At 43.3% G+C, this 27,891-nt stretch overlaps 1 protein-coding gene across 6 annotated transcripts in view; it reads right to left on the bottom strand.

Annotated features, from left to right (window-relative positions):
• The window catches only part of IQCK (IQ motif containing K), a 163,754-nt gene that overhangs the window by 135,126 nt on the left and 737 nt on the right, over positions 1-27,891 (bottom strand). For 5 of the 6 annotated variants that reach the window (XM_070761171.1, XM_070761173.1, XM_070761170.1 and 2 more), the window contains exons 2-6: positions 26,390-26,463; positions 22,483-22,750; positions 19,947-20,044; positions 12,394-12,446; positions 11,345-11,422 (exon numbers count right to left, since the gene is read on the bottom strand). In XM_070761171.1, coding sequence (XP_070617272.1) covers positions 11,345-11,422; positions 12,394-12,446; positions 19,947-20,044; positions 22,483-22,750; positions 26,390-26,463 — 571 coding nt within the window. The remainder of the gene's footprint in view (positions 1-11,344; positions 11,423-12,393; positions 12,447-19,946; positions 20,045-22,482; positions 22,751-26,389; positions 26,464-27,891) is intronic. The other variant, XM_070761169.1, reaches the window with a different exon arrangement.

The following is a 27,891-nucleotide window of genomic DNA, read 5'->3' as shown; positions in this document are numbered from 1 at the left end:
ATTCTGAATTCCGTCCTGTCCTTTTTTTCCCCCCTCCCCATTTTCCAGAAATAACTTCCTTGCTGGGAATTGTCTAGGTATATCCCATCTTCTCTGTATTTAGATTAGCTCAGGGAACCGCTATTTGGCACAGAGGATTGTGTGTTATTAAAAGAGGCGTAAAAATAGCCTCGCTTGCAAGCAAAGAGAAGCTGACAAATCTGAGAGATCGTGATAGAATAGAATAGAAAAAATAGAATAGAATTAGAATAGAAAATAGAATAGAATAGAATTAGAATATAGAATAGAATTAGAATAGAGAATAGAATAGAATAAAATAGAATAGAATTAGAATAGAGAATAGAAGAATAGAATTAGAATAGAGAATAGAACAGAATAGAAATAGAATAGAATTAGAATAGAGAATAGAATAGAATAGAATTAGAATAGAACAGAGTTAGAATTAGAGTAGAATAAAATAGAATTGAATTGATTAGAATTAGAATTAGAATAGAAATAGAATTAGAATTAGAATAGAGAATAGAATAGAATTAGAATAGAGAATAGAATAGAACAGAGTTAGAATTAGAATAGAATAAAATAGAATTGAATTAATTAGAATAAGAATAGAATAGAATAGAATATGGAATGGTGACTGCTCAAAGTTACAGCAGCACTGAAAAAGTGACATACAACCGTTTTTCACATAGGACCATTCCCACATCCCCATGGTCACCTGCTCAAAATGTGGATGCTGACTCATATTTATGACGGTTGCAATGCCCTGGGGTCAGGGGATTCCCCTTTTGCAACCTTCTGACAAGCAAAGTCAACCCGGATCTGCTTAACAACCATGTTGCTCACTAAACAACTGCAGTGATTCACTTAACAACGGTGGCCAGAAAGGTCGCAAAACAGGGCAAAGCTCACTCCCACAACTCTCTCGTTGTTATGGGAAATAATGGGAATAGGGGACGTGAACTCCCGAATGAAAGGCCGGAGAGAAATTCAACAAATAGGCGTTTCTAAACTTTGCTGGAGGAGGGGATTTCAAGGGACAGCTGTGCCTGCTATAGATGGCAGCTCGGTTCATTTACAGCCTTCATACATGCTTCTTTGCAAAAGGCCAAAATAGAAGCATGTCAGAAACACTCGTCAAAGCTGTTTGGCTCTCTCAATTCTTCCGAGGTGGGTAAAATGAGGGGCCAGATTGTTTGGGCAAGAGGCTGACTCCATACTCTGCACAGAGAGAGCTGGGAAGCGGTATACTATAAGTCTAAGTGCTATCACTGTCGTCCTTCCTTCCTTCCTTCCTTCCTGCCTGCCTGCCTGCCTGCCTTCCTGCCCGCCCTCCCGCCCTCCCTCCTTCCTTCCTCCCTCCCTCCCTCTCTCCCTCCCATCCATCCATCCATTCATCCATCCATGATCCATGGTTAGAATGCAGCATTGCAGGTTAATACTGCCAACTGCCAGCAGTTCGATCCTAACCGGCTCAAGGTTGACTCAGCCTTCCATCCTTTTGAGTTCAGTAAAATGAGGGGCTAGATTATTGGGGCAAGAGGATAACTCCAAATTCTGTATAGAGAGAGCTGGGAAGCGGTATATAAGTGCTCACTATTGTTCTTGCCTTACTCCTTCCTTCCTTCCTTCCTTCCTTCCTTCCTTCCCTCCTCCCATCCATCCATCTATGGCTTGCAGTGATTAGAATGCAGTATTGCACATTAATACTGCCAACTGCCAGCAGTTCGATCCTGACTGACTCAAGTTTGACTCAGCCTTCCATCCTTCTGAGTTTGGTAAAATGAGGACCGGCAATAGTCTGACTCTGTAAATCTCTTAGACAGGGCTATGAAGCAGTATGAAAGTCTAAGCGCTATCGCTATTCGATTCAAAACATTTGCACAGCAGTCCATCTGACAACCAACTCTGGGCTGTTCCCAATCAAAAGCCAAAGCAACCTAAACCCCACTGTTGTGGTTAGCTCTAGCCCTGCTCCTGCCCCAAGGACTGTGGATGTGGGGGAGACATCCACATGCTGCAGGCCTGTTTTACCCCCGGTGGAATCTGATGATGAAGGCTCCTCTGACCAAGAAGACATAAGTGACAGGGAGGAGGAGAGTGGGGCAGACAGCTCAGAAGGAGATCAATTATCTAGCTCCTCCTTGGATTCGGAACAAGAGTTAATGATACAGCCACGCATGCGGAGAGCGATGCATAGGCAGCAACAACTGAGAGATTATTATCAAAGAAAATGAGGCCACCTGTGGTTGGGTGGGGCTGTGGTCATTAGTGAGGCTGCTATAAAGAGAAGCCTGTGGGTTTGGCCATTGTGGAGGATTATCTGATCGTGGTGTTTCGTGACTGCTTTACTGACTTGGACCTTTTGTGTGCTGGTTTTTCCCCGCTTTGAAACTAAACCAGGGCAAAGTGTGTTTCACTTTGTGAAAAAAGTAGGACTGTGAATTGCCTCACAGCTGCAAGCTAAGTATCACAGAACTGATAAGGGACTTGTACAAATTACCAGTTTGTTTGGAGACGAGTGCTCTTTGCTATACCAAAAGAGGGCTTGGTTTAAGTGAATTTGCATTATAAAGAACATTGTTTTGAATTTTCAAACGTGTGTGTGTCTGAAATTGTATCTGTGCATTTTTGGGAGGATTCTACCAGAGAGCTCGACAGAACACCCCACAATCAAACCGTACAATGGGGCACATTAAAAATCTAGCAATTTGCAAAGCACGTTTCGCCAAATGAGCCAATTAGGGCTGCCGTCTCGGATTTCTTGACCTTGCCTCTCTCCGCGGAGGACTCTCCATCGGCTGCACAAATCATCCCCGGGATCTTCCTTATACGGATCCCTTGATCTACCATCCCCCGCACCATCCGAGTGTGCGGATCCCCTCGTGGATAACTCGGCTTGTTGATGCAAATGGAAGGTGCCAGGCGCAGCATGACGTTCATCGGGGTTGACAGGCCGAAAGCTGCAGCCCTGCAGGGTTTCTTGTGCCGATGTTTTGAGGCAAAGCACGTTCCCTCTTCCCTGACTCGGGAGGGAGACACGCAGGGAAGACGTGTTGACGTGGAGACTCTGGGACAATGTTTGGGATCTATTTATTCTTTGGGGCAGGGGTCTCTAAACCTTTTACACAGGGGGCCAGTTCACTGTCCCTCGGACTGTTGGAGGGCTGGACTATAAAAAAAACCATGAATAAATCCCTATGCACACTGCACATACCTTGTTTTAAAGTAAAAAACAAAATGGGAACGTACTATTTAGAGGGGGGAGAAGGTCTGGAATTCATATATCTTTATGTTTTGTTTTTAGTTTTCTTTTGTTGACATCAGATTGGCTATACAAGGTTTTCTTGGCTTATGAAAAATGTATAAAGAAAGAAGGAAGCACTTTGGCATAATGGTTAATAAGTTAGAAATATAATTGGTGGTGTACTTTTTTGAGGAGGGAATTTAATTAAAAGAAAATGAATGTAACTGGATGACAAAATTAGAAAAAAAAACTTTTGCAACTTTTTTGATGATTGATATTAGTTACTAACAAAATAGTGCATTTTATTCATGGAAAATTAGATGGAACACTGTGTTGTTTGAATGTATGTTGAGAGAAAAATTAAAAAAAAATACCTCCCCCCCCCCAAAACAGTCCTTCCATCCTCTGTCCCTCCATTCATTTCATTCTTCCTTCCTTCCTTCCTTCCTTGTTCCCTCCATTTCTCCTTCCTTCCTTCCCTCCTTCATTCCTCTCCACTTCTCCTTCCCTCCCTCTCTTTCCCTTTTCTTTCTTTCTCTCTCTCTTTTCCCTGTGCTCTTGTCACTCACCAGTGGGCCGGATAAATGGCCTCATTGGGCCACATGTGGCCCACGGGCCATAGTTTGGGGGCCGCTGCTTTGGGGGCTCTGGGATCTCTTTCCCAGTTTGCTTCCGAGCACTTAAGACGAAAAGGGTCTGCTCGTCAATTTGTGGGCAATCTGTTTAACAGCCTTGTGACAGGTGTCTTGAATTAAAGGAATGGAAAACAGAGACAAAACAGCAGCAGCAAAAACAACAGCAGACTTGGAAAATAGCGTGCAAACTCAACCGGCCCAGATGCCAAGAAAGCCACGGCTTTTCGGTTCTGTCGGAAAGGGGAAACAACAGAGGCCTTTGCAAAAAAAAATAAGGGGGGGGGGACAGAAAGCCTTCCCCCCCCCAAAAAAAAAAATAATAACGAGAAAGAACCAGAAAAAACACAAAGGCCTGTGAATAGAAATTGAGCGATTGTGGCAAAAGGAAGCAACGGTTGCACCAATAGCAATAGGCGCCATGGATGAAATCCCAAAACGTCTGGAGCACCGTTTGAACATCGTCGGCATTGACACAAAATCCCCATCGGTCAATTGCAACTGCAGTTTTACTTGGAATGGCTCAAACCCTGCAATAATACCTCTGAGACCATCGGACATCAATATTTGCCTATCCCCAGGTCCATGGTTGGCTAGCTGGCTGGGGGATTCTGGGAGTTGAAGTCCATACGTCTTATGGTATATATGAAATGCTGCTATAAGCCCAATAACCTTTCTGTACGTGTAAATGTCGTTTGGCGGGTCCCAGGGGAAGAGCCTTCTCGGTGGCGGCCCCGACCCTCCGGAACCAGCTCCCCCCTGAGATTAGAACTGCCCCTACTCTCCTTGCCTTTCGCAAACTCCTTAAAACCCACCTCTGCCGTCAGGCATGGGGGAACTGAAATATCTTCCCCAGGCCTATACTCTTTATGTGTGGTATGTTGTGTGCATGTTTTTTTAAATTATGGGTTTTTAGCTTTCTAATTATTGAATTTGTATTATATATTGTTTTCTGTTGCTGTTGTGAGCCGCCCCGAGTCTGCGGAGAGGGGCGGCATACAAATTTAATAAATAAAATAAAATAAAATAAAATAAAATAAAATAAATAAATAAATGCAATCTGCTGTAGACACAACTTAAAACCCCAAGTATGAATTCTCTTCCCTCTCTTTTTCCCGTCTCCAGTTTTCAACCCCACTGCCTCTAATCCATCGTTTGAATGCAATAACAGGTCATTCCAAGTTACTCTATCGGCTTTTCACTGTTAAAATTGTTCATCTTTATTCCATACTTAATTTCAAGCTGCATTTTAATTTTTCATTCCCTGCAGTCTGCTTGTTTTAAACCTTGTTAACTCCCTGGAGAGTTTTCTTGGAGAAGAAAGGTAGAACATCATTCAACCGTGCAAATAAATACAATTTCCGAAACAATGTTAGGCACACCTTGGTTTTCTGTTTGATATGCAGATCAAGACTTCTTTAATTAATAAATAAATAAATGGAGAAGGATTAGTAACCATCCTTAGTATTAGGCTGTAGAAGCAGGCCGAAATCATGGACTTGAAAAGGAATTATTAAAATAGATAAATTAGTGAAGATTGGACTTAATCCCTGGATAGTTCAATGGATTTGCAGCTGGCTGAAGTGTAGACATCAGAGAGTTATTGTTAATGGCAAGTATTCTGAGCAGAGTCAGGTTACAAGCGGTGTGCCACAAGGGTCTGTTCTGGGTCCTATTCTTTTTAATATGTTTGTGAGTGACATAGGGGAAGGTTTGGTAGGGAAGGTTTGTCTATTTGCCGATGACTCTAAAGTGTGCAATAGGGTTGATATTCCTGGAGGCGTCTGTAATATGGTAAATGATTTAGCTTTACTAGATAAATGGTCAAAGCAATGGAAACTGCAGTTTAATGTTTCCAAATGTAAAATAATGCACTTGGGGAAAAGGAATCCTCAATCTGAGTATTGAGTATACGACGACAACAACAACAACAACAACAACATCAACAGAGTTGGAAGGGACTTTGGAGGTCTTCTAGTCTAACTCCCTGCTTAGGCAGGAAACCCTACATCACTTCAGACAAATGGTTATCCAACATCTGCTTAAAAACTTCCAGTGTTGGGGCATTCACAACTTCTGCAGGCAAGCTGTTCCACTGATCAACCGTTCTGACTGTCAGGACATTTCTCCTTAGTTCCAAGTTACTTCTCTCCTTGTTTAGTTTCCATCCATTGTTTCTTGTTCTACCCTCAGGTGCTTTGGAGAATAGGTTAGACTCCTTCTTCTTTGTGGCAACCCCTAAGATACTGGAACAGTGCTATCATGTCTCCCCTGGTCCTTCTCTTCATTACACTAGCCATGTCCAGTTCCTGCAACTGTTCTTCATATGTTTTAGCCTCTAGTCCCATAATTGTCTTTGTTGCTCATCATCCTTTTTGCATCGTGGCGACCAAAACTGAATGCAGTATCCCAAGTGTGGCCTTACCATGGCTTTATAAAGTAGTATTAATACTTCACGTGATCTTGATTCCATCCCTCTGTTAATGCAGCCTAGAACTGTGTTGGCTTTTTTGGCAGCTGCTGCACAGGGCTGGCTCATATTTAAATGGTTGTCCACTAGGACTCCAAGATCCCTCTCACAGTTACTACTGTTGAGCAATGTACCACATATACTAATTCAAAGTGTTGGCTATGACCTATAAAGCCCTTCATGGCACCGGACCAGATTATCTCATCTTAGAAACATAGAAACATAGAAGACTGACGGCAGAAAAAGACCTCATGGTCCACCTAGTCTGCCCTTATACTATTTCCTGTGTTTTATCTTAGGATGGATATATGTTTATCCCAGGCATGTTTAAATTCAGTTACTGTGAATTTACCAACCACGTCTGCTGGAAGTTTGTTCCAAGGATCTACTACTCTTTCAGTGAAATAATATTTTCTCACGTTGCTTTTGATCTTTCCCCCAACTAACTTCAGATTGTGGCCCCTTGTTCTTGTGTTCACTTTCCTATTAAAAACACTTCCCTCCTGAACCTTATTTAACCCTTTGACATATTTAAATGTTTTGATCATGGCCCCTCTTTTCCTTCTGTCCTCCAGACTATACAGATTGAGTTCATGAAGTCTTTCCTGATACGTTTTATGCTTAAGACCTTCCACCATTCTTGTAGCCCGTCTTTGGACCCGTTCAATTTTGTCAATATCTTTTTGTAGGTGAGGTCTCCAGAACTGAACACAGTATTCCAAATGTGGTCTCACCAGCGCTCTATAGCCAAGGTTGGGAAACACTGAGTTAGCTGGTATTGCCAAGATTTTGGGAACCCCCATCACGCGGGCAGCTTTTCCTGTCCTCCTCCTCTCATTCTCTGTATTCTCCAAAGAATTTATCTCCGGCTTCTGCCGCCCCCATAGTCTACACATCCATCAACGCAGGGCTGCTATTTACTTTGTTTCACTAACCAATTTCAGGAAGGCGGTGGGTGGTATGAAGTGTTGAACCAGGCGGGTGTTCCCACCCCACCCTGCCTCTTCTCCTTTTCATATTCTAATGCCCCCAAATCTGCTAGTCTGGGTCGCCTTTACAGCTCTCCCACTGCTGCTGGTTTTCAGTTGACCCTCCCCAGGCTAATTTTGCATGGGTGAGTGGCTTTGCGTTCCCTTTCTCCTGCCATTCACTTGGCCTGATTGGAGACAATAGCAGCCTCCCAGTATTTGAGGGGCTGCCTCAAAGAAGAGAGGGGGCAGCCTATTACCCAAAGCACCTGAGGGCAAGGCAAGAAGTAACAGATGGAAAGTTATCAAGAGGAGAAGCCACTTAAAACTAAGGAGGAATTTCCTGACTGTGGGAGCAATTACCCACAAGATCATATGTTGCAATGTCCTGCCTGTCAAAGACTACTTCAGCTTCAACCACAGCAACACAAGAGCACACAACAGATTCAAGCGGTTAACATGAACCGCTCCAAACTTGACTGTAAAAAATATGACTTTAGTAAAAGCAATATTATAATGGCACAAATCTAATATTAAAATATTATTATTATTATTATTATTATTATTATTATTATTATTATTGTACAGTGATTTGCTTCGATGTATGTATGTTAAATGATTTCTTTTACAGTTTTTATTTATCCCTTTGTTTAATTATTCATTGATATTCACCTTTTATAATAAATATTGTATCTATTTCTTAAGTATCATTACTTAACGCTTCCTTCTTTAATTAAGAAGTTTATTTTCATTCACTCTTGTAGTTATAGCTATATATATATTTAACATTTCTTTTCGCCTTTACGACAACCATGATAGTTTTGAGCAAACCCTTTAATACAGGGGCTCCCAAATTTAACAACTGTAAGGCTTGTGGACTTCGACTCCCAGAATTCTCCAGCCAGCATAGTCTTAAAGCTGCCAAGTTTGAATCGGGTTGTTGAAGCGTGGAACTCATTACCGGACTCCGTAGTATCATCCCCTAACCCCCAACATTGTACACTTAGACTGTCCACGGTTGACCTCTCCAGATTCCTAAGAGGTCAGTAAGGGGCGTGCATAAGCGCACTAGAGTGCCTTCCGTCCCTTGTCCTATAGTCTCTCCTATATCTCGTATTTCTTCTCTACTATATCCTCTATAACCTTCATTGTGTATTATTGTGTATTGGACGAAATAAATAAATTTAAAAAAAATTAAGTCTGCACTATTATTATTATTTTCTCATCATTCCTATCCCCCATCTCCTTCCGCTTATGACTGTATGACTGTAACTTGTTGCTTGTATCCTTACGATTTTTATTAATATTGTTTCCTGATTGCTTATTTGACCCCTATGACAAACATTAAGTGTTGTACCTCATGATTCTTGACAAATGTATCTTAAAATTACAAATGGTAATTGGAAAATAACTAAGGAAGCAGCATTATTGATAAAAAATAGTGAGATAAAGGAATATGAAGAAATCAAAATTGCAGCGATAGAAAGTGCCCAGGCAACTATAGTGCTTGGGTGGAAAGATGACAATAAATGGACGATAAAAAATTGGTGCAAATACATGGCGGATCACATTCACTATGAAATTATGGAAATCAGACTACATAATTATAATGAAGGGAAATTAGCAGCAACAATGAGGCGGTGGGAGAAGGTTAAAAATTATATATTAACAACATCAGTAAGCGATGCAAATGTAAGCAATAAAATTCAATCACTCTATAAAGAATGAACAATGTAACCCAGAGACAAAGCAAATGAAGGATACAAAATTGATTCTTCCCTGGTGAAGGGATTTTTTTTTTTCTGTATGGTGATGGTACACTTTATGCTAACTGTTTTGTTTTTTGTAAAATTCTTTAAAAATCAATAAAAAATTATATTTATATATATTTATATATATATATATATATATATATATATATATATATATATATATCACATGTTTTTTTGCTGAATTTGAAAATTAAGGGAGACTAGGATAGATCTATTTCGGCTTTATTTTGGCCTCATCAGCTAGCCATACCCACTGGGACTTCAACCTGCAACCTTTGCCTTGTAAGGCAGAGAATTATCCTCTAGGCTACAGTATCCAATCCCTTCAGCTCTGCACCAGGGAAGGGTTACATATTTTTGTGTCAAATCACCCTGGTGTATTGAAGGAACATCACAGCTCCTTATTTGCCTCTCGGCCCAAACCAGGGCCATTTCCAAGGCAGTTAATTTTATTGATAGCCGACAATTCTATCTGTATGTGTCACATGTTTTCTTGCTGAATTTGAAAATTAAGGGAGACTAGGATAGATCTATTTCGGCCTTATTTTGGCCTCATCAGCTAGCCATACCCACTGGGACTTGAACCTGCAACCGTTGCCTTGTAAGGCAGGGAATTCTCCTCTAGGCTACAGTATCCAATCCCTTCAGCTCTGCACCAGGGAAGGGTTACATATTTTTGTGTAATATATATATATATATTTTAAAAAGACAAATGTATATTTTCTTTTATGTACACTGAAAGCATCTGCCAGTAAAGAATTCCCTCCCATTCCATTCCAGCTTCTGGGCCTGGGGAAGCTTGTGTTCTCTGGATTGAACTGCGGGGATTCCATTATGCTATGAAATTTGTTCCCCGAGGAAAACTTCTTAGAATGATAAGCCACCCAGAATCACTTAAATTCCTTAATTAGATTAATTTAACTTTATTTATTTATTTTTTTATTTATTATTTAGATTTGTATGCCGCCCCTCTCCGCAGACTCGGGGCGGCTCACAGCACAACACAACAATTTGTAACAAATCCAAATATACTTTAAAACATTTAAAAGAACCCCATTTTGCTAACACACACACACTCAAACATAGCATACATAAATTGTACATGCCCGGGGGAGGTGATTCAGTTCCCCCATGCCAGACGGCAAAGGTGGGTTTTAAGGACTTTACAGAAGGCAGGGAGAGTAGGGGCAGTTCTAATCTCTGGGGGGAGTTGGTTCCAGAGGGTCAGGGCCGCCACAGAGAAGGCTCTTCCCCTGGGGCCCGCCAACCGACATTGTTTAGTTGACGGGACCCGGAGAAGGCCCACTCTGTGGGATCTAATCGGTCGCTGGGATTCGTGCGGCAGAAGGCGGTCCCGGAGATATTCTGGTCCAGTGCCATGAAGGGCTTTAAAGGTCATAACCAACACTTTGAATTGTGACTGGAAACTGATCGGCAACCAATGCAGACTGTGGAGTGATGGTGAAACATGGGCATACCTAGGTAAGCCCATGACTGCTCTCGCAGCTGCATTCTGCACGATCTGAAGTTTCCGAACACTTTTCAAAGGTAGCCCCATGTAGAGAGCATTGCAGTAGTCGAACCTCGAGGTGATGAGGGCATGAGTGACTGTGAGCAGTGACTCCCGGTCCAGATAGGGCCGCAACTGGTGCACCAGGCGAACCTGGGCAAACGTCCCCCTCGCCACAGCTGAAAGATGGTTCTCTAATGTGAGCTGTGGATCGAGGAGGACACCCAAGTTGCGGACCCTCTCCGAGGGGGTCAATGATTTCCCCCCCCCAGGGTAATGGACGGACAGATGGGATTGTCCTTGGGAGGCAAAACCCACAGCCACTCCGTCTTATCCGGGTTGAGTTTGAGTCTGTTGACACCCATCCAGGCCCCAACAGCCTCCAGGCACCGGCACATCACTTCCGCTTGTTAAACAAACAGCAGTATGTGAATTAGTTCACCGTCTATCCTTACCCAAGACATGAAAACCCCAGGCCAGTCCCTCTCACTCCGCCCTATGAAGGAGGCAACGGCAAACCACTTATGAAAACCGTAGTTAAAATCCTGTGATTCGCAGCCTCCTTTCCCCTTTGCAAATAAACCTGGGAAAGTACGTATTACATAAAGAAGCGTTGGTCATATTAACCGGTGTGTGGGAGGGTGGCCATTGCGGTGAAGAAAGAAGAAATAAAAACAGAAAAGAGACACGGTTGCACCTCATCCTCTTCTAGGGGGAAGAATTGGTGCAAACCACGAGCGATACTTACTGATCCTTCAGCCATTCCTTCACGAAAGGGATCTCGAAAAATTCCACGAAGGGTTCTCCTTCTCTCTTCGCATTGTGGCTGGAAGGATCAGCGTTGGGGGGGGGGGAAGCACATGTGAATAAAACTGAGAGTGAAAACTAAGCGTACAGGCAGTCCGCGAGTTACGACCACAACAAAGCCTAAAATTTCTATTGCGTTTTTGCCCCATTTTACGATCTTCCTTGCCCCGGTTGTTAAGTGAATCACTGCAGTTCTTAGGTAATGAGGTTGTTAAGTGAATCTGGCTTCCCCCAGTGACTTGGCTCGTCAGAGAGTTGCAAAAGGGGATTATGTTAACCAAGGACATTATGGCCGTCGTAAATATAGAAACATAGAAGATGGACGTCAGAAAAAGACCTCACGGTCCATCTGGTCTGCCCTTATAATATTTTCTGTATTTTATCTTACGATGGATATAGTATGTTTATCCCAGGCATGTTTCAATTCAGTTGCTGTGGATTTATCTACCACGTCTGCTGGAAGTTTGTTCCAAGGATCTACTACTCTTTCAGTAGAATAATATTTTCTCATGTTGCTTTTGATCTTTCCCCCAACTAACTTCAGATTGTGTCCCCTTGTTCTTGTGTTCACTTTCCTATTAAAAACACTTCCCTCCTGGACCTTATTTAACCCTTTAACATATTTAAATGTTTCGATCATGCCCCCCCTTTCCCTTCTGTCCTCCAGACTCTACAGATTGAGTTCATTAAGTCTTTCCTGATACGTTTTATGCTTAAGGCCTTCCACCATCTTTGTAGGCCGTCTTTGGACCTGTTCAATTTTATCAATATCAAATATGAGTCAGCTGCCAAATGTCTGAATCACATGACCGCATGACCATGGGGACGCTGCAATCATAAACTCTACTTCTTCAGTGCCGTCGTAACTTCGAACGGTCACTAAGCGAGTGGTTGTAAGTTGAGAGCAATCAACATTGGTCTCTGTTAGAAGTGGGAGGAGGGAAATAACAGAGTTATGTTCAAGTACTTAACCCTGAGCAAGACACTTACTTGTACAGCCACTCCGTCAGGAAATCAAGGGCGATAAATCTTGTCTGTTTCCTCTGCAAGAACAGAAGAGAGAACCAAGCTCAGGGGAACAATGGTGAGAAATGATAGGAGGCTTTGTTTTTATTCCACTTTCAGCTGACATTGAAAACGGCCACGTTCAACAGATTAAAAAATGGTGGGAATTCACGTGGCGGGAAGGGAGGGTATTGACCACGCCAGAGCCCCCCTCTTTCTCTCGCTCTGTCTCTTTCTCTTTTTTCTTTGTCTCTCTCTGTATCTGTCTCTTCTCTCTCTGTCTCTGTCTTTCTGTCTCTTTCTCTCTTTTTCTGTCTCTGTCTTTCTCTTTTTCTTTCTCTCCCTCTCTGTCTTTCTCTCTCTTCCTTTCTGTCTCTTTCTCCCTCTGTCTTTTCCTGTCTCTTTCTCTCTGTGTCTTTTTTCTCTTTCTCTGTCTGTCTCTCTCTTTCTCTTTCTATCTCTCTGTCTTTTTTCTTTCTTTCTGTCTCTCTCTCTCTCTGTCTCTTTCTCTGTATCTTTTTTCTTTGTCTCTTTCTTTCTCTCTTTCTCTCTGTCTCTCACTTTCTCTTTCTGTCTCTTTGTCTCTCTCTCTTTTTGTCTCTTTTTCTCTGTCTCTCTCTGTCTCTGTCTTTCTCTCTTTTTCTTTCTCTCCCTCTCTGTCTTTCTCTTTCTCTCTTCCTTTCTGTCTCTTTCTCCCTCTGTCTTTTCCTGTCTTTCTCTCTGTCTTTTTTCTCTTTCTCTCTCTCTCTCTCTCTCTCTCTTTCTATTTCTATCTCTCTTTGTCTTTTTTCTTTCTGTCTCTCTCTCCGTCTCTTTCTCTGTGTCTTTTTTCTCTTTGTTTCTCTTTGTCTCTCTCTTTGTCTCTTTCTTTCTCTTTCTTTCTCTCTCTCTCACTTTCTCTTTCTGTCTCTCTCTCTTTCTGTCTCTTTTTTTCTGCCTGTCTGTCTCTTTCTGTCTGTTTCTCCCTCTCTCTCTGTCTCTCTTCCTGTCTCTGTCTCTCTCTCTCTTGGTCCAACCCACCTCACAGGGTTGCTGTTGTGGGGGAAATAGGAGCAGGAAGGAAGCATCATGTGTGTCTTTGTCACCTTTTGAGTTGTTTATAAAAATAACAAAGGTGGGCTATAAATATTCATGCAAATGATTATGTTTATGGGCGCTGATTGCATCAGTTGGAGGTGTGTAATTGCGGCAATTGTACCAATGTGTCCTTGCATCATGAATAGAGGGGAGTCCCTGACTTGAAGATTGCAATGGCCCTGAAAAAAAGTGACTTTCAGATTAACAGAGTGGGAAGGGACCCTTGAAGGTCATCTAGTCCAACCCCCTGCCCAAGCAGGAGACCCTTCCATTTGCCTCTACCTAGGATCAAACTCACAACCTCCTGATTGTGAGGCAAGAGCTCCACCTCTAGGCCGCAGCAGCTGTGCGTAACTGGTCCTTACGCTTATGACCTTCGCAGCATCCCCACCATGAAAGGATTGAAATTTGGGCCCTTGGCAACAAGCATCTACAGTATTCCCGAAGGATCCCGGGTCTCCACTGATGGCCCTTTGCAACCTTCCCAGCCGGCTTCCTACAAGCAAAGCGAATTAGATTTGTATGCCGCCCCTCTCCGAAGACTCACTTAAGAACTGCTTAACTGATTTGCTTAAGAACTGTGGCCAAAAAAGGTCACAAAATTGGAGGAGGCTCACTTGAGAAACGCTTTGCTTAGCAACGGAAATTCTGGTTCCAATTGTGGTTGTAGGTTGAGAACTACTATCCACCTGCCCTGTGCCCCTGTTTGTCTTCGGTTTATATGGGAAGGAAAGCCAATCCTCCATGAGAGAGAGATGGGGAGGGAGAGAGGGAGAAAGAGGGAAAGGGGGGGAGAGGGGAGACATAGGACGGGAAGGGGGAGAGAGTGGAAGAGGGAGGGAGAGAGAGACAGAAGGGGGAGAGAGGGAGGGAGAGAAAGAGGGAAGGAAAGGCGGAGAGAGGAAGAGGGATGGAGAAAGAATGGGACTGAAGGAAAGGGGAGGGGGAGAGAGGATGAGGCAGGGAGGGGAAGAGAAGGGGGAAGAATGAAGGGAGAGAGGAGGAGGCAGAGGGGAAGAGAGAAAGAAAGAAAGAAAGAAAGAAAGAGTGAAGGAAAGGGAGGGGGAGAAAAGAGGGAAGGAGGGAGAGAGAAAGAGACTAAAGGAAAGGGAGAGAGAGAGGAAGAGGGAGGGAGAAAGAAGGGGGAGAGAGAAAGAGGGAAGGAAAGGCAGAGAGAAAGAGGCATGGAAAGAGAATGAGACTGACGGAAAGGTGAAGGGGGAGAGAGGATGAGGCACGGAGGGAGAGAGAAAGAAAGAAAGAAAGAGTGAAGGAAAGGGAGAGGGGGAGAGTAAAGAGGGAAGGAGGGAGAGAGAAAGAGACTAAAAGAAAGGGAGAGAGAGAAGGAGAGGGAGGGAGAGAGAGAGAAAGAAAGAAAGAAAGAGTGAAGAAAAGGGAGAGGGGGAGAGAAAAGAGGGAAGGAGGGAGAGAGAAAGAGACTAAAGGAAAGAAGAGAGAGAGAGGAAGAGGGAGACAGACAGAAGGGGGAGAGGGGGAGAGAGAAAGAGGGAAGGAAAGGCGGAGAGAAAGAGGCATGGAAAGAGAATGAGACTGAAGGAAAGGGTGAGAGAGGAAGATGGAAGGAAAGGTGGAGAGAAAAAGAGGGATGGAGAGAGAAAGAGACTGAAGGAAAGGGGAAGGAGGGAGAGAGGATGAGGCAGGGAGGGAGAGAGAAAGAAAGAGTGAAGGAAAGAGAGGGGGGAGAGAAAAGAGGGAAGGACGGAGAGAGAAAGAGACTAAAAGAAAAGGGAGAGGATGAGGAAGGGAGGGAGGAAGAGGAGGGAAAGAAGGAGAGGGAGAGAAAGGAAAGAGGGAAAGAGTGAGAGAGAGAGGAAGAAGAGTGAGTGAGAGAGAGAGAGAATCCCTATATGGGCAGACACTTATGTCTCCAGACTCCCTGGGGAAGATCAATCCATCCTCTTTCCAATAATATAAATCCAATACTCGATCCAAACGGAAAGCTCTCCTGGCACGAGGGGTTTCCGGCAAAGCCACCCAAAGCGCGAAGAGCCTCACAGTCGGCCCGTTCTGCACACAGCTGGGCTGGGTTATGCACACCCGGATATGCACAGGAAACCCCCACAACAATGTGCATTGTTCACCAGCAGATGGGCCGTGCGCTATTTTCCACGAGGAGCCTAATCTCCCATTCTTGACGGTGTTTGTGTTACACTCGGGAACACAATGCCGGGCATCCGATAATTTTCTCCACCCTGCTTTGCTTTATGTTACAGAGACGCCCACCGCCCCAGATGCTCTTTCGCACACTTACACGTAACCTCACTCACACAAACACACCCACGCTCCTTTGCTTGTGTCACTCTGCAAACTCTACTTGAGAGGTCTTCAGAACTGGCAGGCTTGCTTTACAACTCAAGAGCTGAGCAGGACTCCAAATCCCATCGTCTGCTGCCAGCCTTTTGCCGGCTAAGGATGATGGGGGTTTGCAAGTAAGTCCCTCCACAGACGGTAAGTGGAGGTGGCGCAATGGGTAGAGTGCGGTACTGCAGCCCACTAAAGCTGGCTGCTAGATCTGAAGGTCAGCGGTTCAAATCTCATCACCGGCTCAAGGTTGACTCAGCCTTCTGTCCTTCCGAGGGGGGTCAAATGAGGACACGGATTGTGGGGGCAATAGGCTGGCTCTGTTTAAAAAGTGCTATTGCTAACATGTTGTAAGCCGCCCTGAGTCTAAGGAGAAGGACAACATAAAAAAATCAAATGGAAGAAAGAAAGAAAGAAAGAAAGAAAGAAAGAAAGAAGGGGGAGGGAGGGAAGAAAGGAAGGAAGAAAGAAAGAAAGAAAGAGGGGGGAGGGAGGGAGGGAAGGAAGGAAGAAAGAAGGAAAGAAAGAAAGAAAGAAAGGGGGAGGGAGAGAGGGAAGGAAGGAAGAAAGGAAGAAAGAAAGAGGGGGAGGGAGGGAAGGAAGGAAAGGAAGGAAGGAAGGAAGAAGGAAGGAAGGAAAGAAAGAAAGAAAGAAAGAAAGAAAGAAAGAAAGAAAGAAAGAAAGAAAGAAAGAAAGAAAGCTAGCTGTCACACGCCGTCCCAACTTCATCTTGCAGGCTCTGACATTTCATGTTTAATTCAATATAGGTGGCATATGCGCCGTAGGTTCGCCATCCCTAATATGTTATTGAAACAAATTCTGGACAAAATTTCCTTAGTTAAAGAGAGATCCAACGTGGAAATAAAGGGAAGCTTCCTAACAGGACAATGAACAATGGAACCGCTTGCTTCCTGGAGTTGTGGGTCACTGGAGGTTTCCAGGGAAAGATTGGATAACTATTTACCCAGGATGAGATGAGGTCTCCTGCCATGGCAGAGAAGACCGTGGTCTTGATTCCATCCCTCTGTTGATGCAGCCTAGAACTGTGTTGGCTTTTTTGGCCGTGGAACTCATTACCGGACTCCATAGTGTCATCCCCAAACCCCCAACACTTTACCCTTAGATTATCTACGTTTGACCTATCCAGATTCCTAAGAGGTCAGTAAGGGGCGAGTACAAGTGCACTAGAGTGCCTTCCGTGCCCTGTCCTATTGCTCTCCTATATCTCCTATACCTTTCTTCTATTCCTATATCTCTTCTTCTATTCTTTCATTGATATGTTCTATTCCTATATCTTCTTTTCTATTCTTTCTTAGATATATTTTACTATGAGTATCTCCTCTATAACCTTCATCATGTATTTTACTATGTGTATATAGATATATACCCACTAAAACCCTCATTGTGTATTGAACAAAATAAATAAATAAAAATAAATAAATATTTAGATGGTTGTCCACTAGGATTCCAAGATCCCTTTCACAGTTACTACTGTTGAGCAACGTACCACCTACGCTATACTGGTGTGTTTTGTTTTCCTTGCCTAAATGTAGAATCTTATTTTTTTTCACCGATCATTAAAACCAATAAATGTAAAGACGACATGTACTGACCACCCAAATTCAAAATCCTGGCTTTTCTGCAAAAAGCAACTCATTGGTTCATTTTAACAACTGCGGCATTCACTTAATGGCCGCTGCGGGGAAAAACCACCATAAAATCTTGTTGGTTATGTTGACAGCTGTCATGACTTACGACTTATGACAGGCCAGGTCTGTTATGGTTATAAATCAAGGGCTACATCTACTTTGTTATGTGGAAACCTTTTAGCCCTTCACTCTTCAAACATAAGCAGCTGTTCTTCCCAGCATCCCATTAGTGGTTTCAAACACTGCTTCCCTGCAGGTTTAATGATGGCTTTTAGGGAAACTAACCTTATTAAGCCTTCATTTCCATTATTTTTTTACTTCTTTGTTGTTTTTCGCGACTGCCCTTTTAAGATGCAGCAATTAAAGGCAGTTTCATGGCCAACCCCATTTTTTGGAGAAAAAAAAATAGGTTTTTTAAATTCTAAAACCAGTATAAGCAGAAGGCTTGATTCGCAGCTACTGTATTTTTCGGAGTATAAGATGCACCAGAGTATAAGATGTTCCCAGCGACCAGTTAGGTCCCACAGAGTTGGCCTTCTCCGGGTCCCGTCGACTAAACAATGTCGTTTGGCGGGACCCAGGGGAAGAGCCTTCTCTGTGGCGGCCCTGGCCCTCTGGAACTAACTCCCCCCAGATATCAGAGTTGCCCCCACCCTACTTGCCTTTCGTAAAGTTCTTAAGACCCATCTCAGTCGTCAGGCATAGGGGAACTGACACATCTCCCCTGGGCCTATACAGTTTATACATGGAATGTTTGTGTGTGTGTTTGCTTTTAATAATGGGTTTTTTAGTGTTTTTTAAATTATTAGATTTGTTTTTTACATTGTTATTGTTATTGTTATGAGCTGCCCCGAGTCTACGGAGAGGGGCAGCATACAAATCTAATAAATAATAATAATAATAATAATAATAATAATAATAATAAATAATAATAATAATAATAATAAGATGTACCTTAGTTTTGGGGGAAGAAAATAGGAGAAAGAATTTGCTTACCAGATATTCATCTGGCTAGCACCCTTAGTCTGGTCAGCTTCAGCACATTATTTTATCCCTGGTTAGGGCTTAAAAAAAAAACCTTATTCAGAGAGAGTAACCATGAAAGAGCTTGAAAGCCAGTAAGAGCTGGGAACATGGTTAGCACCTGGTTGGGGCTGGAAAAAACATTTGGAGTAAGTAGAGCAATGAAAAACAAACTCTGCAAAGATTTAAGGCTTGGAAAACATTCTTCACGAAGAGTAACAATGGAAGAACCTGTAAGGTAAAAGCTAGGATGATTGTTAGGGCTGGGGTAAAAAAGTGTCAAAAAAAAAAAAGCTACATTCACAGTACAGTGGCACCTCTACCTACCAACGCCTCTACTTACAAACTTTTCTAGATAAGAACCGGGTGTTCAAGATTTTTTTGCCTCTTGTCAAGAACCATTTTCCACTTACAAACCCGAGCCTCCAAAACTGTAACCGGAAAAGGCAGGGAGAAGCCTCGGTGGGGCCTCTCTAGGAATCTCCTGGGAGGAAACATGGCTGGAAAAGGTGGGGAGAAGCCTCTATGGGGCCTCTCTGGGAATCTCCAGGGAGGAAACATGGCTGGAAAAGGCGGGGAGAAGCCTCCATGGGGCCCATCTAGGAATCTCCTGGGAGGAAACAGGGGCAGAAAAGGCAGGGAGAAGCCTCCGTGGGGCCTCTCTAGGAATCTCCTGGGAGGAAACAGGGGCAGAAAAGGCAGGGTGAAGCCTCCGTGGGGCCTCTCTAGGAGTCTCCTGGGTGGAAACAGGGCCAGAAAAGGTGGGAAGAAGCCTCTGTGTGGCCTCTGTGGGCCCTGTCTAGGAATCTCCTGGGAGGAAACAGGGCCTCCACCCTCCCTGTGGTTTCCCCAATCGCATGCATTATTTGCTTTTACATTGATTCCTATGGGACAAATTGCTTCTTCTTACAAACGTTTCTACTTAAGAACCTGGTCACAGAACGAATTAAGTTCGTACCTCTACTTACGAACCTCTGGTACCTCTACTTATTAACTTAATTCGTTCCGTGACCAGGTTCTTAAATAGAGGTACCACTGTATAAGACTCACTTGAATTTTCAGCCTCTTTTAGGGAGGACAAAAGGTGCGTCTTATACTCTGAAAAATACAGTAGACTGTGAGCTCCATTTCCCAAAACACAAATGAACAATGTGTGCTGAAGAAAGGCTGAGCCAACAACAGTGGGTACTTTTACAAAATTCGATTTTTGCAGGTAGTCCTCGACTTAAAAATTATTTTTTAAAAAAGAAGAAGAGTCAAGGGAATTCAAACTGTGCTGGACTTGGAACTCTTGTGGGTGTGCAGGGACTCCGAACCGATGACGCCTTTGACCCCTCCTTCGGGTTCAGCCTGATCATAACAAAATGTTGGAAAGGACCTTGGAGTCCATCTCCTACAAAAAACCATCACGGCAGTTTGTGGTTTGCGAACGTCTCACATCCTTCTGAGAAACAGTTTTGGACTCACCTCAAAACACCTTTGTTTCTTGGCTTCGTGCAAGAGCTCTACCATGCCGGGAAGAAGCACTGGGAAAATGTAGCATTCCAAGAATTCCCTGGGAGTACCTGGACACAGATCAAGGTTTGTGTTTACAACCATGCAAATATTTAGTCTCCTCCACTTACATATTATAATAATAATAATAATAATAATAATAATAATAATAATAATAATAATTTATTGGATTTGTATGCCGCCCCTCTCCGTAGACTCGGGGCGGCTAACAACAATAATAAAAACAACATGTACAATCCAATAATAAAAAACAACTAAAAACCCCTATTATAAAACAAAACATACACACAAACATACCATGCATAACATGTAATGGCCTAGGGGGAAGGAATATCTCAACTCCCCCATGCCTGGCGGTATAGAGTCTTGAGTAGTTTACGAAAGACAGGGAGGGTGGGGGCAGTTCTAATCTCCGGGGGGAGTTGGTTCCAGAGGACCGGGGCCGCCACAGAGAAGGCTCTTCCCCTGGGGCCCGCCAAATGACATTGTTTAGTCAACGGGACCCGGAGAAGGCCAACTCTGTGGGACCTTATCGGTCACTGGGATTTGTGCGGTAGCAGGCGGTTCTGGAGGTAATCTGGTCCAATGCCATGTAGGGCTTTAAAGGTCATGACCAACACTTTGAATTGTGACCGGAAACTGATCGGCAGCCAATGCAGGCCACGGAGTGTTGAAGAAATGTGGGCGAATCTTGGAAATAATCAGCCCTGTGATTCATAGTCACATTTCCTCCATCTCTAGTCAAGCAGGTTGGTACTTGATTCTTTTAACTTTCTCCTCTTGACTGTAGCAAGCCATCCAGAGTCACCTATGTGTGTTTGGGGAGAGGGGGCTCTATAGATTTGTTAAATAGGTGAACAAATAATTGCAATATATTCTATTCTTTCTTTCCATCTTGTTGTTGCAGGGAAACTAGGAGGAGGGAAAACTATAACGCATAAAACGTATCAGGAAAGACTTCATGAACTCAATCTGTATAGTCTGGAGGACAGAAGGAAAAGGGGGGACATGATCGAAACATTTAAATATGTCAAAAGGTTAAATAAGGTTCAGGAGGGAAGTGTTTTTAATAGGAAAGTGAACACAAGAACAAGGGGCACAATCTGAAGTTAGTTGGGGGAAAGATCAAAAGCAACATGAGAAAATATTATTTTACTGAAAAAGTAGTAGATCCTTGGAACAAACTTCCAGCAGACGTGGTTGGTAAATCCACTGGGGAATTCTGGGAGTTGAAGTCCAAATATCTTCAAGTGGGAAACACTGAGTTAGAGCCTTGGTGGCGCAGTGGTTAGAGTGCAGTACTGCAAGCTACTTCTGCTGATCACCGGCTGCCAGCAGTTTGGCAGATCGAATCTCACCACCAGCTCAAGGTTGACTCAGCCTTCCATCCTCATGTAAAATGAGAACTCAGATTGTTAGGGGGCAATATGGTGATTCTCTGTAAACCGCTTAGAGAGGGCTGTAAAGCACTAGAAAGCGGTGTATAAGTCTAAATGCTATTGCTATTTAGACACTGAGGTTACAACGGCAATGAAAAAAGTGACTTATAACCACTGTGTCAGCCTCGCTGTATTATTATTATTATTATTATTATTATTATTATTATTATTTATTAGATTTGTATGCCGCCCCTCTCCGTAGACTTCATCCTTCAACTGAGCTTCAGCTGTCATAAGGAATGGGGGGGGTGGGGGGCAGGTGTTTGGGATTTTGGGGAGGGGAAGTTTTCCAGAGTAAGTTCCCTAGTAAGTTTTGTTTCTTCTGGTGAAGGCCAGGGGAGTGTTGTTTCTCCTAAGAAGAGGTGATAGGGAGGTCCGTTAGTGGCGTGCATTCCAAAACCATGACGCGGCCGTGAAGATACGTCCACCTGATGAAGATGGACAATGGGGATTGGTTGTCTTACCAAGGGGGGCAAGAGGGATACTTTGACATGGGCAACTATGATGAGCTGGGGTGGTGCAGCAGGTAGAGTGCGTACTGCAGGCCACTGAAGCTGACTGTAGATCTGTAGGTCAACGGTTCAAATCTCACCACCAGCTCAAGGTTGACTCAGCCTTCCATCCTTCCGAGGTGGGTAAAATGAGGAGCCGGATTGTGGGGGCAATAGCCTGGCTCTGTTAAAAAGTGCTATTGCTAACATGTTGTAAGCCGCCCTGAGTCTAAGGAGAAGGGTGGCAAACAAACAAACAAGCAAACAAACAAACAAACAACTGCACCTTTTTCCTCAGACACTGCTTTGCTTTCGATGCATTCACTTCCGATTTAGTAAAGTTTACTTTTGAAGTTCAAGATGGACTCTGAGTTTTACTTTTCTTAAATACTGAGTGAAGCCATCCTGACACACGTTGAAGTGGTATATAAGCCTAAAGGCTACTGCTATTGCTAACTGGACAGATATCGTGGGGTTAAGGGTCCCTTCATTTCTCTCCCTTCCTTTTCAAAAAGGATCCCAGATGAAGGAAGCTGGTCAGCTTGCACCGTGACTTACATGTTTTTAGGTCAGGGAGCTCAGGCGCTATCAGCTCAGGCGCTATCAGCTCAGGTGCTATCACCTCAGAAGTGATCACCTCAGGAGCGATCACCTCAGGAACGATCACCTCAGGAGCAATCACCTCAGGAGCGATCAGTGCCGAAAGAAGAGACACAGTCTTCTGGGAGAGCTCTTCCTCAGTAATTGCAGGCTTGCTCTCCCCTCCAGTCAACTCGGGCAACTCTGGCAGAGACCGGGCGGCCTCGGTAGCCTCGAAGGAAACCTGCTGAATAGCCAAAACAAGGAGGAAAGAAACCCGCCCTGCTTCAATTTAAACAAACACTTAAATAAGCAAACTAAGAACAAAACAAAGGGAACCTACTCTCAGGGAGGAAGAAAAAGAGGAGGAGGAGGAGGTCCTTAGTGCTCCCTGAGCTTGGTGGTTTTCTTGCAGATGTTTCTTGACCCAACTAGGTAACATGGCCCTAACATGGCATTGGACCAGGTTACCTAGGGGACCGCCTTCTGCTGCATGAATCCCAGCGTCCAATTAGGTCCCACAGAATCGGCCTTCTCCAGGTCCTGTCAGCTAGACAATGTCGTTTGGCAGGGCCTAGGGGAAGAGCCTTCTTTGTGGGAGCTCCAGCCCTCTAAAATCAGCCCCCCCCCCGAAATTCACATCCTTCCTCGCCTTTTGAAAGAACTTAAAAACTTATTTAAGCCGCTAGGCTTGGGGTCATTAGATCCCAGCCTCTGGCCACTGAATGTTTAATACGTTTGGCTGTGTTGAATGAATGATTGTGATACTCATTTTTTATAATGTTTTTAGTTAATTATCTCTATTAATTGGATGCCACTGTAATTTGTTTTATTGACATGTTGTGAGCCACCCGAGTCCACGGAGAGGGGCGGCATACAAATCCAATAAATAAATAAATAAACATCAACTACCTACCTACCTACCTACCTACCTACCTATCTATCTATCTATCTATATCTGCTGCAATGTTCTTCCTGTCAACAACTACTTCATCTTCAACCACAACAGTAGACGAGCACACAATAGATACAAACTCACCCGATTCCTAAGAGGTCAGTAAGGGGCATGCATAAGTGCACCAGCATGCCTACCCACGTTGTCCAGGGGGAAAGCATGTTGAAATTCCCTGACATTTCCCTGTAACTTGCGATCTAGTTAAGGCGCGGTCGTAGATGACGTCATACCAAACGGACGAGCCGTGGAGAAATATCGGTAGCTGAGGAAGCAAGTTGTTGCCCCTGTTATGCTCATTTTTGCTTGACTCTGCCAGGCAGCGCAGTCTGGGTTTTTTTACATGATTTTTCCCTGCATTTTAAACATTTTAATAGTTTGTTTCCCCTGATTTATTTCATTTTTTTCATGAATTCCTCATAATTCCCTGACATTTCCTGAACTGCCAATTTCCCTGATAATTCCCTGATTTCCCTATTTTCCAGGTTTGCTGGACACCTGGTACTGTCCCTGTCCAATTGTTCCCTCTTATCAGTACCCATCTCATGTATATAAACAATGTTAACCTGATCCTACGCAGCTTCTGCTCAGGCAATCTCACACTACTCACAAGAGCCTACAAAACTTTTGCCAGACCCATCCTAGACTACTTCTCATCTGTCTGGAACCCATACCACATCTCAGACATCAACACCCTTGAAAATGTCCAAAGATATTTCACCAGAAGAGCCCTTCACTCCTCCACTTGAAACAGAATATCCTATGAAAATAGACTAACATTCCTGGGCCTAGAAAGCCTAGAACTACGGCGCCTAAAACACGATTTGAGTATTGCCCACAATATCATATGCTGCAATGTCCTACCAGTCAATGACTACTTCAGCTTCAACTGCAACAACACAAGAGCACGCAACAGATTCAAACTTAATACGAACCGCTCCAAACTTGACTGTAAAAAATATGATTTTAACAATCGAGTTATCGAAGCGTGGAACTCATTGCCGGACTCAATTGTGTCAACCCCTAACCCCCAACATTTCTCCCTTAGACTCTCCACGATTGACCTCTCCAGGTTCCTAAGAGGCCAGTAAGGGGCGTACATAAGTGCACTGGTGTGCCTTTCGGCCCCTGTCCAATGGTCTTTCCTTTCTCTCACTTATCATATATATTTTCTTTCTTTTATATATCCTCTCCTCTAAGTTCACTTTTAAACTTTATATATATTACTACATGTCTGTTTTTCTTCCTATGTATTTGTGTATTGGACAAATGAATAAATAAATAAATAAATAAATAAAATAAAATAAAATAAATAAATGTCATATCTATGTATATTACGAATAGGTACTTGACAAAATAAATAAATATAAATAAAATAAAAAACAGGGTTGATTCCTAAGGACGAAGCTGGCTGCTATGAACCGAGCCTGTCAGTTCATATTAAGATGTATAATGTGCAAGATGCAAAATGAGAATTGCTAAACAGGGAAGGGCTGGCCCTCTGTGGCAGATACGCAAGCAAAAATATCTAAATTCAGCTTCTGGCATCTCCAGGCAAAGCTGGAGAAAATGATGTATGTATATTTGTGTGTGTGTGTTTTTGACCAGACTTCAGCTGAATAGCTCCGAAGCTCAGGACAAAGCCCAGTAAGACATTTGGGTTTGGAAAAGACACATGTCAGGACTCCCAATTTGGATGACAGACACCCATGAGGCCAACCTCTTTGACAGACATTTCCAGGCAGGGTGGGGGAGGCGTTCTTGTCTACTTTAAGACTTGTGGACTTAAAGATCCCAGGATTCCCCAGCTATTCCCAGATTCGCAACTTGGGCGTCCTCCTCGATCCACAGACATTAGAGAAACATCTTTCAACTGTGGCGAGGGGAGTGTTCGCCCAGGTTCGCCTTGTGCACCAGTTGCGACCCTACTTGGATCGGGAGTCAGTGCTCACAGTCACTCATGCCCTCATCACCTCGAGGTTCGATTACTGCAACGCTCTCTACATGGGGCGACCTTTGAAAAGTGTTCGGAAACTTCAGATCGTGCAGAATGCAGCTGCGAGAGCAATCATGGGCTTTCCCAAATATGCCCATGTTACACCAACACTCCGCAGTCTGCATTGGTTGCCGATCAGTTTCCGATCACAATTCAAAGTGTTGGTTATGACCTATAAAGCCCTTCAGGGCACCGGACCAGATTATTTATTTATTTATTTATTTATTATTTGGATTTGTATGCCGCCCCTCTCCGAAGACTCAGGGACCGCCTTCTGCTGCATGAATCCCAGCGACCAGTTAGGTCCCATAGAGTAGATCTTCTCCGGGTCACGTCAACTAAACAATGCCGCTTGGCAGGACCCAGGGGAAGAGCCTTCTCTGTGGTGGCCCCGGCCCTCTGGAACCAACTCCCCCCAGAGATTAGAATTGCCCCCACCCTCCTTGCCTTTCGTAAGCTACTTAAAACCCACCTCGGCCGTCAGGCATGGGGGAATTGAGATCCTCTTTCCCTCTAGGCCTTTACAATTCTATGCATGGTATGTATGTATGTTTGGTTTTTACATTAATGGGTTTTTAATCGTTTTTAATATTAGATTACTATTGTACACTGTTTTATTGTTGCTGTTAGCCGCTACGAGTCTCCGGAGAGGGGCGGCATACAAATCCAATAAATAAATAAATAAATATTATCACATCTTGCTTGTACGACAGCCCCCCCCCCACCCCGCCTGAAATTAAAATAACTCAAAGGCTGTAATTTTTCAGAGGTTCTATGTACCATTCTATGTGTAACTATAATAACAATCTTTTGGCAACGTTGTGTGGACTATTTATCTTCTTGTTTTTTTAGAAAGAGCATAAAAAGAGTTCCAGAATTATTATTTTTTAAAGACACTGAAGAGAAGCACTATTTGGATTTTTTTCTTTCTTTCTTACCTGTAAGGCTGGTGGAGGAGGTACCACTTTCTTTTCCAAATGATCCGGATGGACAGGCTGTTGGGCTTCAAATTCTTTTGTTTGTTTCCAAGAAAGCGGGAGAGAAAATGAAAAGGACAAAAAGAAAAGGATACAAAATTAATTCGTGGAACTCTTTATTTGCAGGATGAAAGATCAAGATTTTTAATTCGTTGCCATTTCTGGAAGTTCTTAAAGGATTTTTCTGGCTAAATTAGGATGACCTGCCTTTTAAAAGATTTATTTATAGATTAGAAAGAAGAGAGGAAAAATGTATTTTTTTCCTGGTTGCGCTTTTTAAAGAGAAGTGATGTTATTATGTTAAAAGGAAAAGAATAGAAAACCAATTTATTCAAATAAGGCTAAAATACATGCAATTTCTGGTAACTCAAGACTCACTTCGAGGCATTAATCAAATCTAATCCAGGGTGTCCAGGGGGAAAGCATTTTGAAATTCCCTGATATTTCCCTAAAAATTGCAATTTAGTTAAGGTGCAGTCGTAGATGACATCATACCAAACAGCTAAGCCATGGAGAAATATTGGTAGCTGAAGAAGCAAGTTGTTGCCACAGTTATGCTCATTTTTGCTTGACTCTGCCAGGCAGCGCAGTCTGGGTTTTTTTACATGATTTTCCCCTGACTTTTAAACATTTTAATAGTTTGGGGTTTTCCCCCCTGATTTATTCCCTTTTTTTTTAACGAATTCCCTGATAATTCCCTGATATTTCCCGAACTGCCAATTTCCCTAATTCCCTGATTTCCCTGTTTTCCAGGTTTGCTGAACACCCTGCTAATCTGTTCTGGTGTATATTATCAACATTGGCAAGCACACATACTTAATGCAATATTTTTCAAACTTGGCTAATTGAAAGGCATGTGGGATTGTGGGATTTCAACTCCTAGAATTCCCCAAACATGAACATACAGTTTAAATAGTAGAAGATGTATATGTTTCTGTGCCTGGGTGTAATATGTATGCACATATATGGCATGTATACAGAGAATTAAATACAGTGGTACCTCTACTTACGAAGCTAATTCGTTCCGGGACCAAGTTCTTAAGTAGAAAAGAAAATAAGCAATTTTCCCTATAGGAATCAATGTAAAAGAAAATAATGTGTGCAATTGGGGAAACCACAGGGAGGGTGGACGCCCTGTTTCCTCCCAGGAGATGCCTAGAGAGGCCCCATAGAGGCTTCTCCTCGCCTTTTCTGGCCCTGTTTCCTCCCAGAAGATTCTTAGAAAGGCCCCATAGAGGCTTCTCCCCGCCTTTTCTGGCCCTGTTTCCTCCCAGAAGATTCCTAGAGTGGCCCCGCGGAGGCTTCTCCCTGCTTTTTCTGGTTACAGTTTTGGAGGCTCAGGTTTGTAAGTGGAAAATGGTTCTTGAGAAGAGGCAAGAAAATCTTGAACACCCGGTTCTTATCTAGGAAAGTTCATAAGTAGAGGCGGTCTTAAGTAGAGGAACCACTATAGTATAGTTTGG

This window comes from Erythrolamprus reginae, chromosome 9 (genome assembly GCF_031021105.1).
Source record: "Erythrolamprus reginae isolate rEryReg1 chromosome 9, rEryReg1.hap1, whole genome shotgun sequence".
Classification (NCBI taxonomy): Eukaryota; Metazoa; Chordata; class Lepidosauria; order Squamata; family Dipsadidae; genus Erythrolamprus; species Erythrolamprus reginae.
This window is presented reverse-complemented; position numbering and strand designations above follow the sequence as displayed.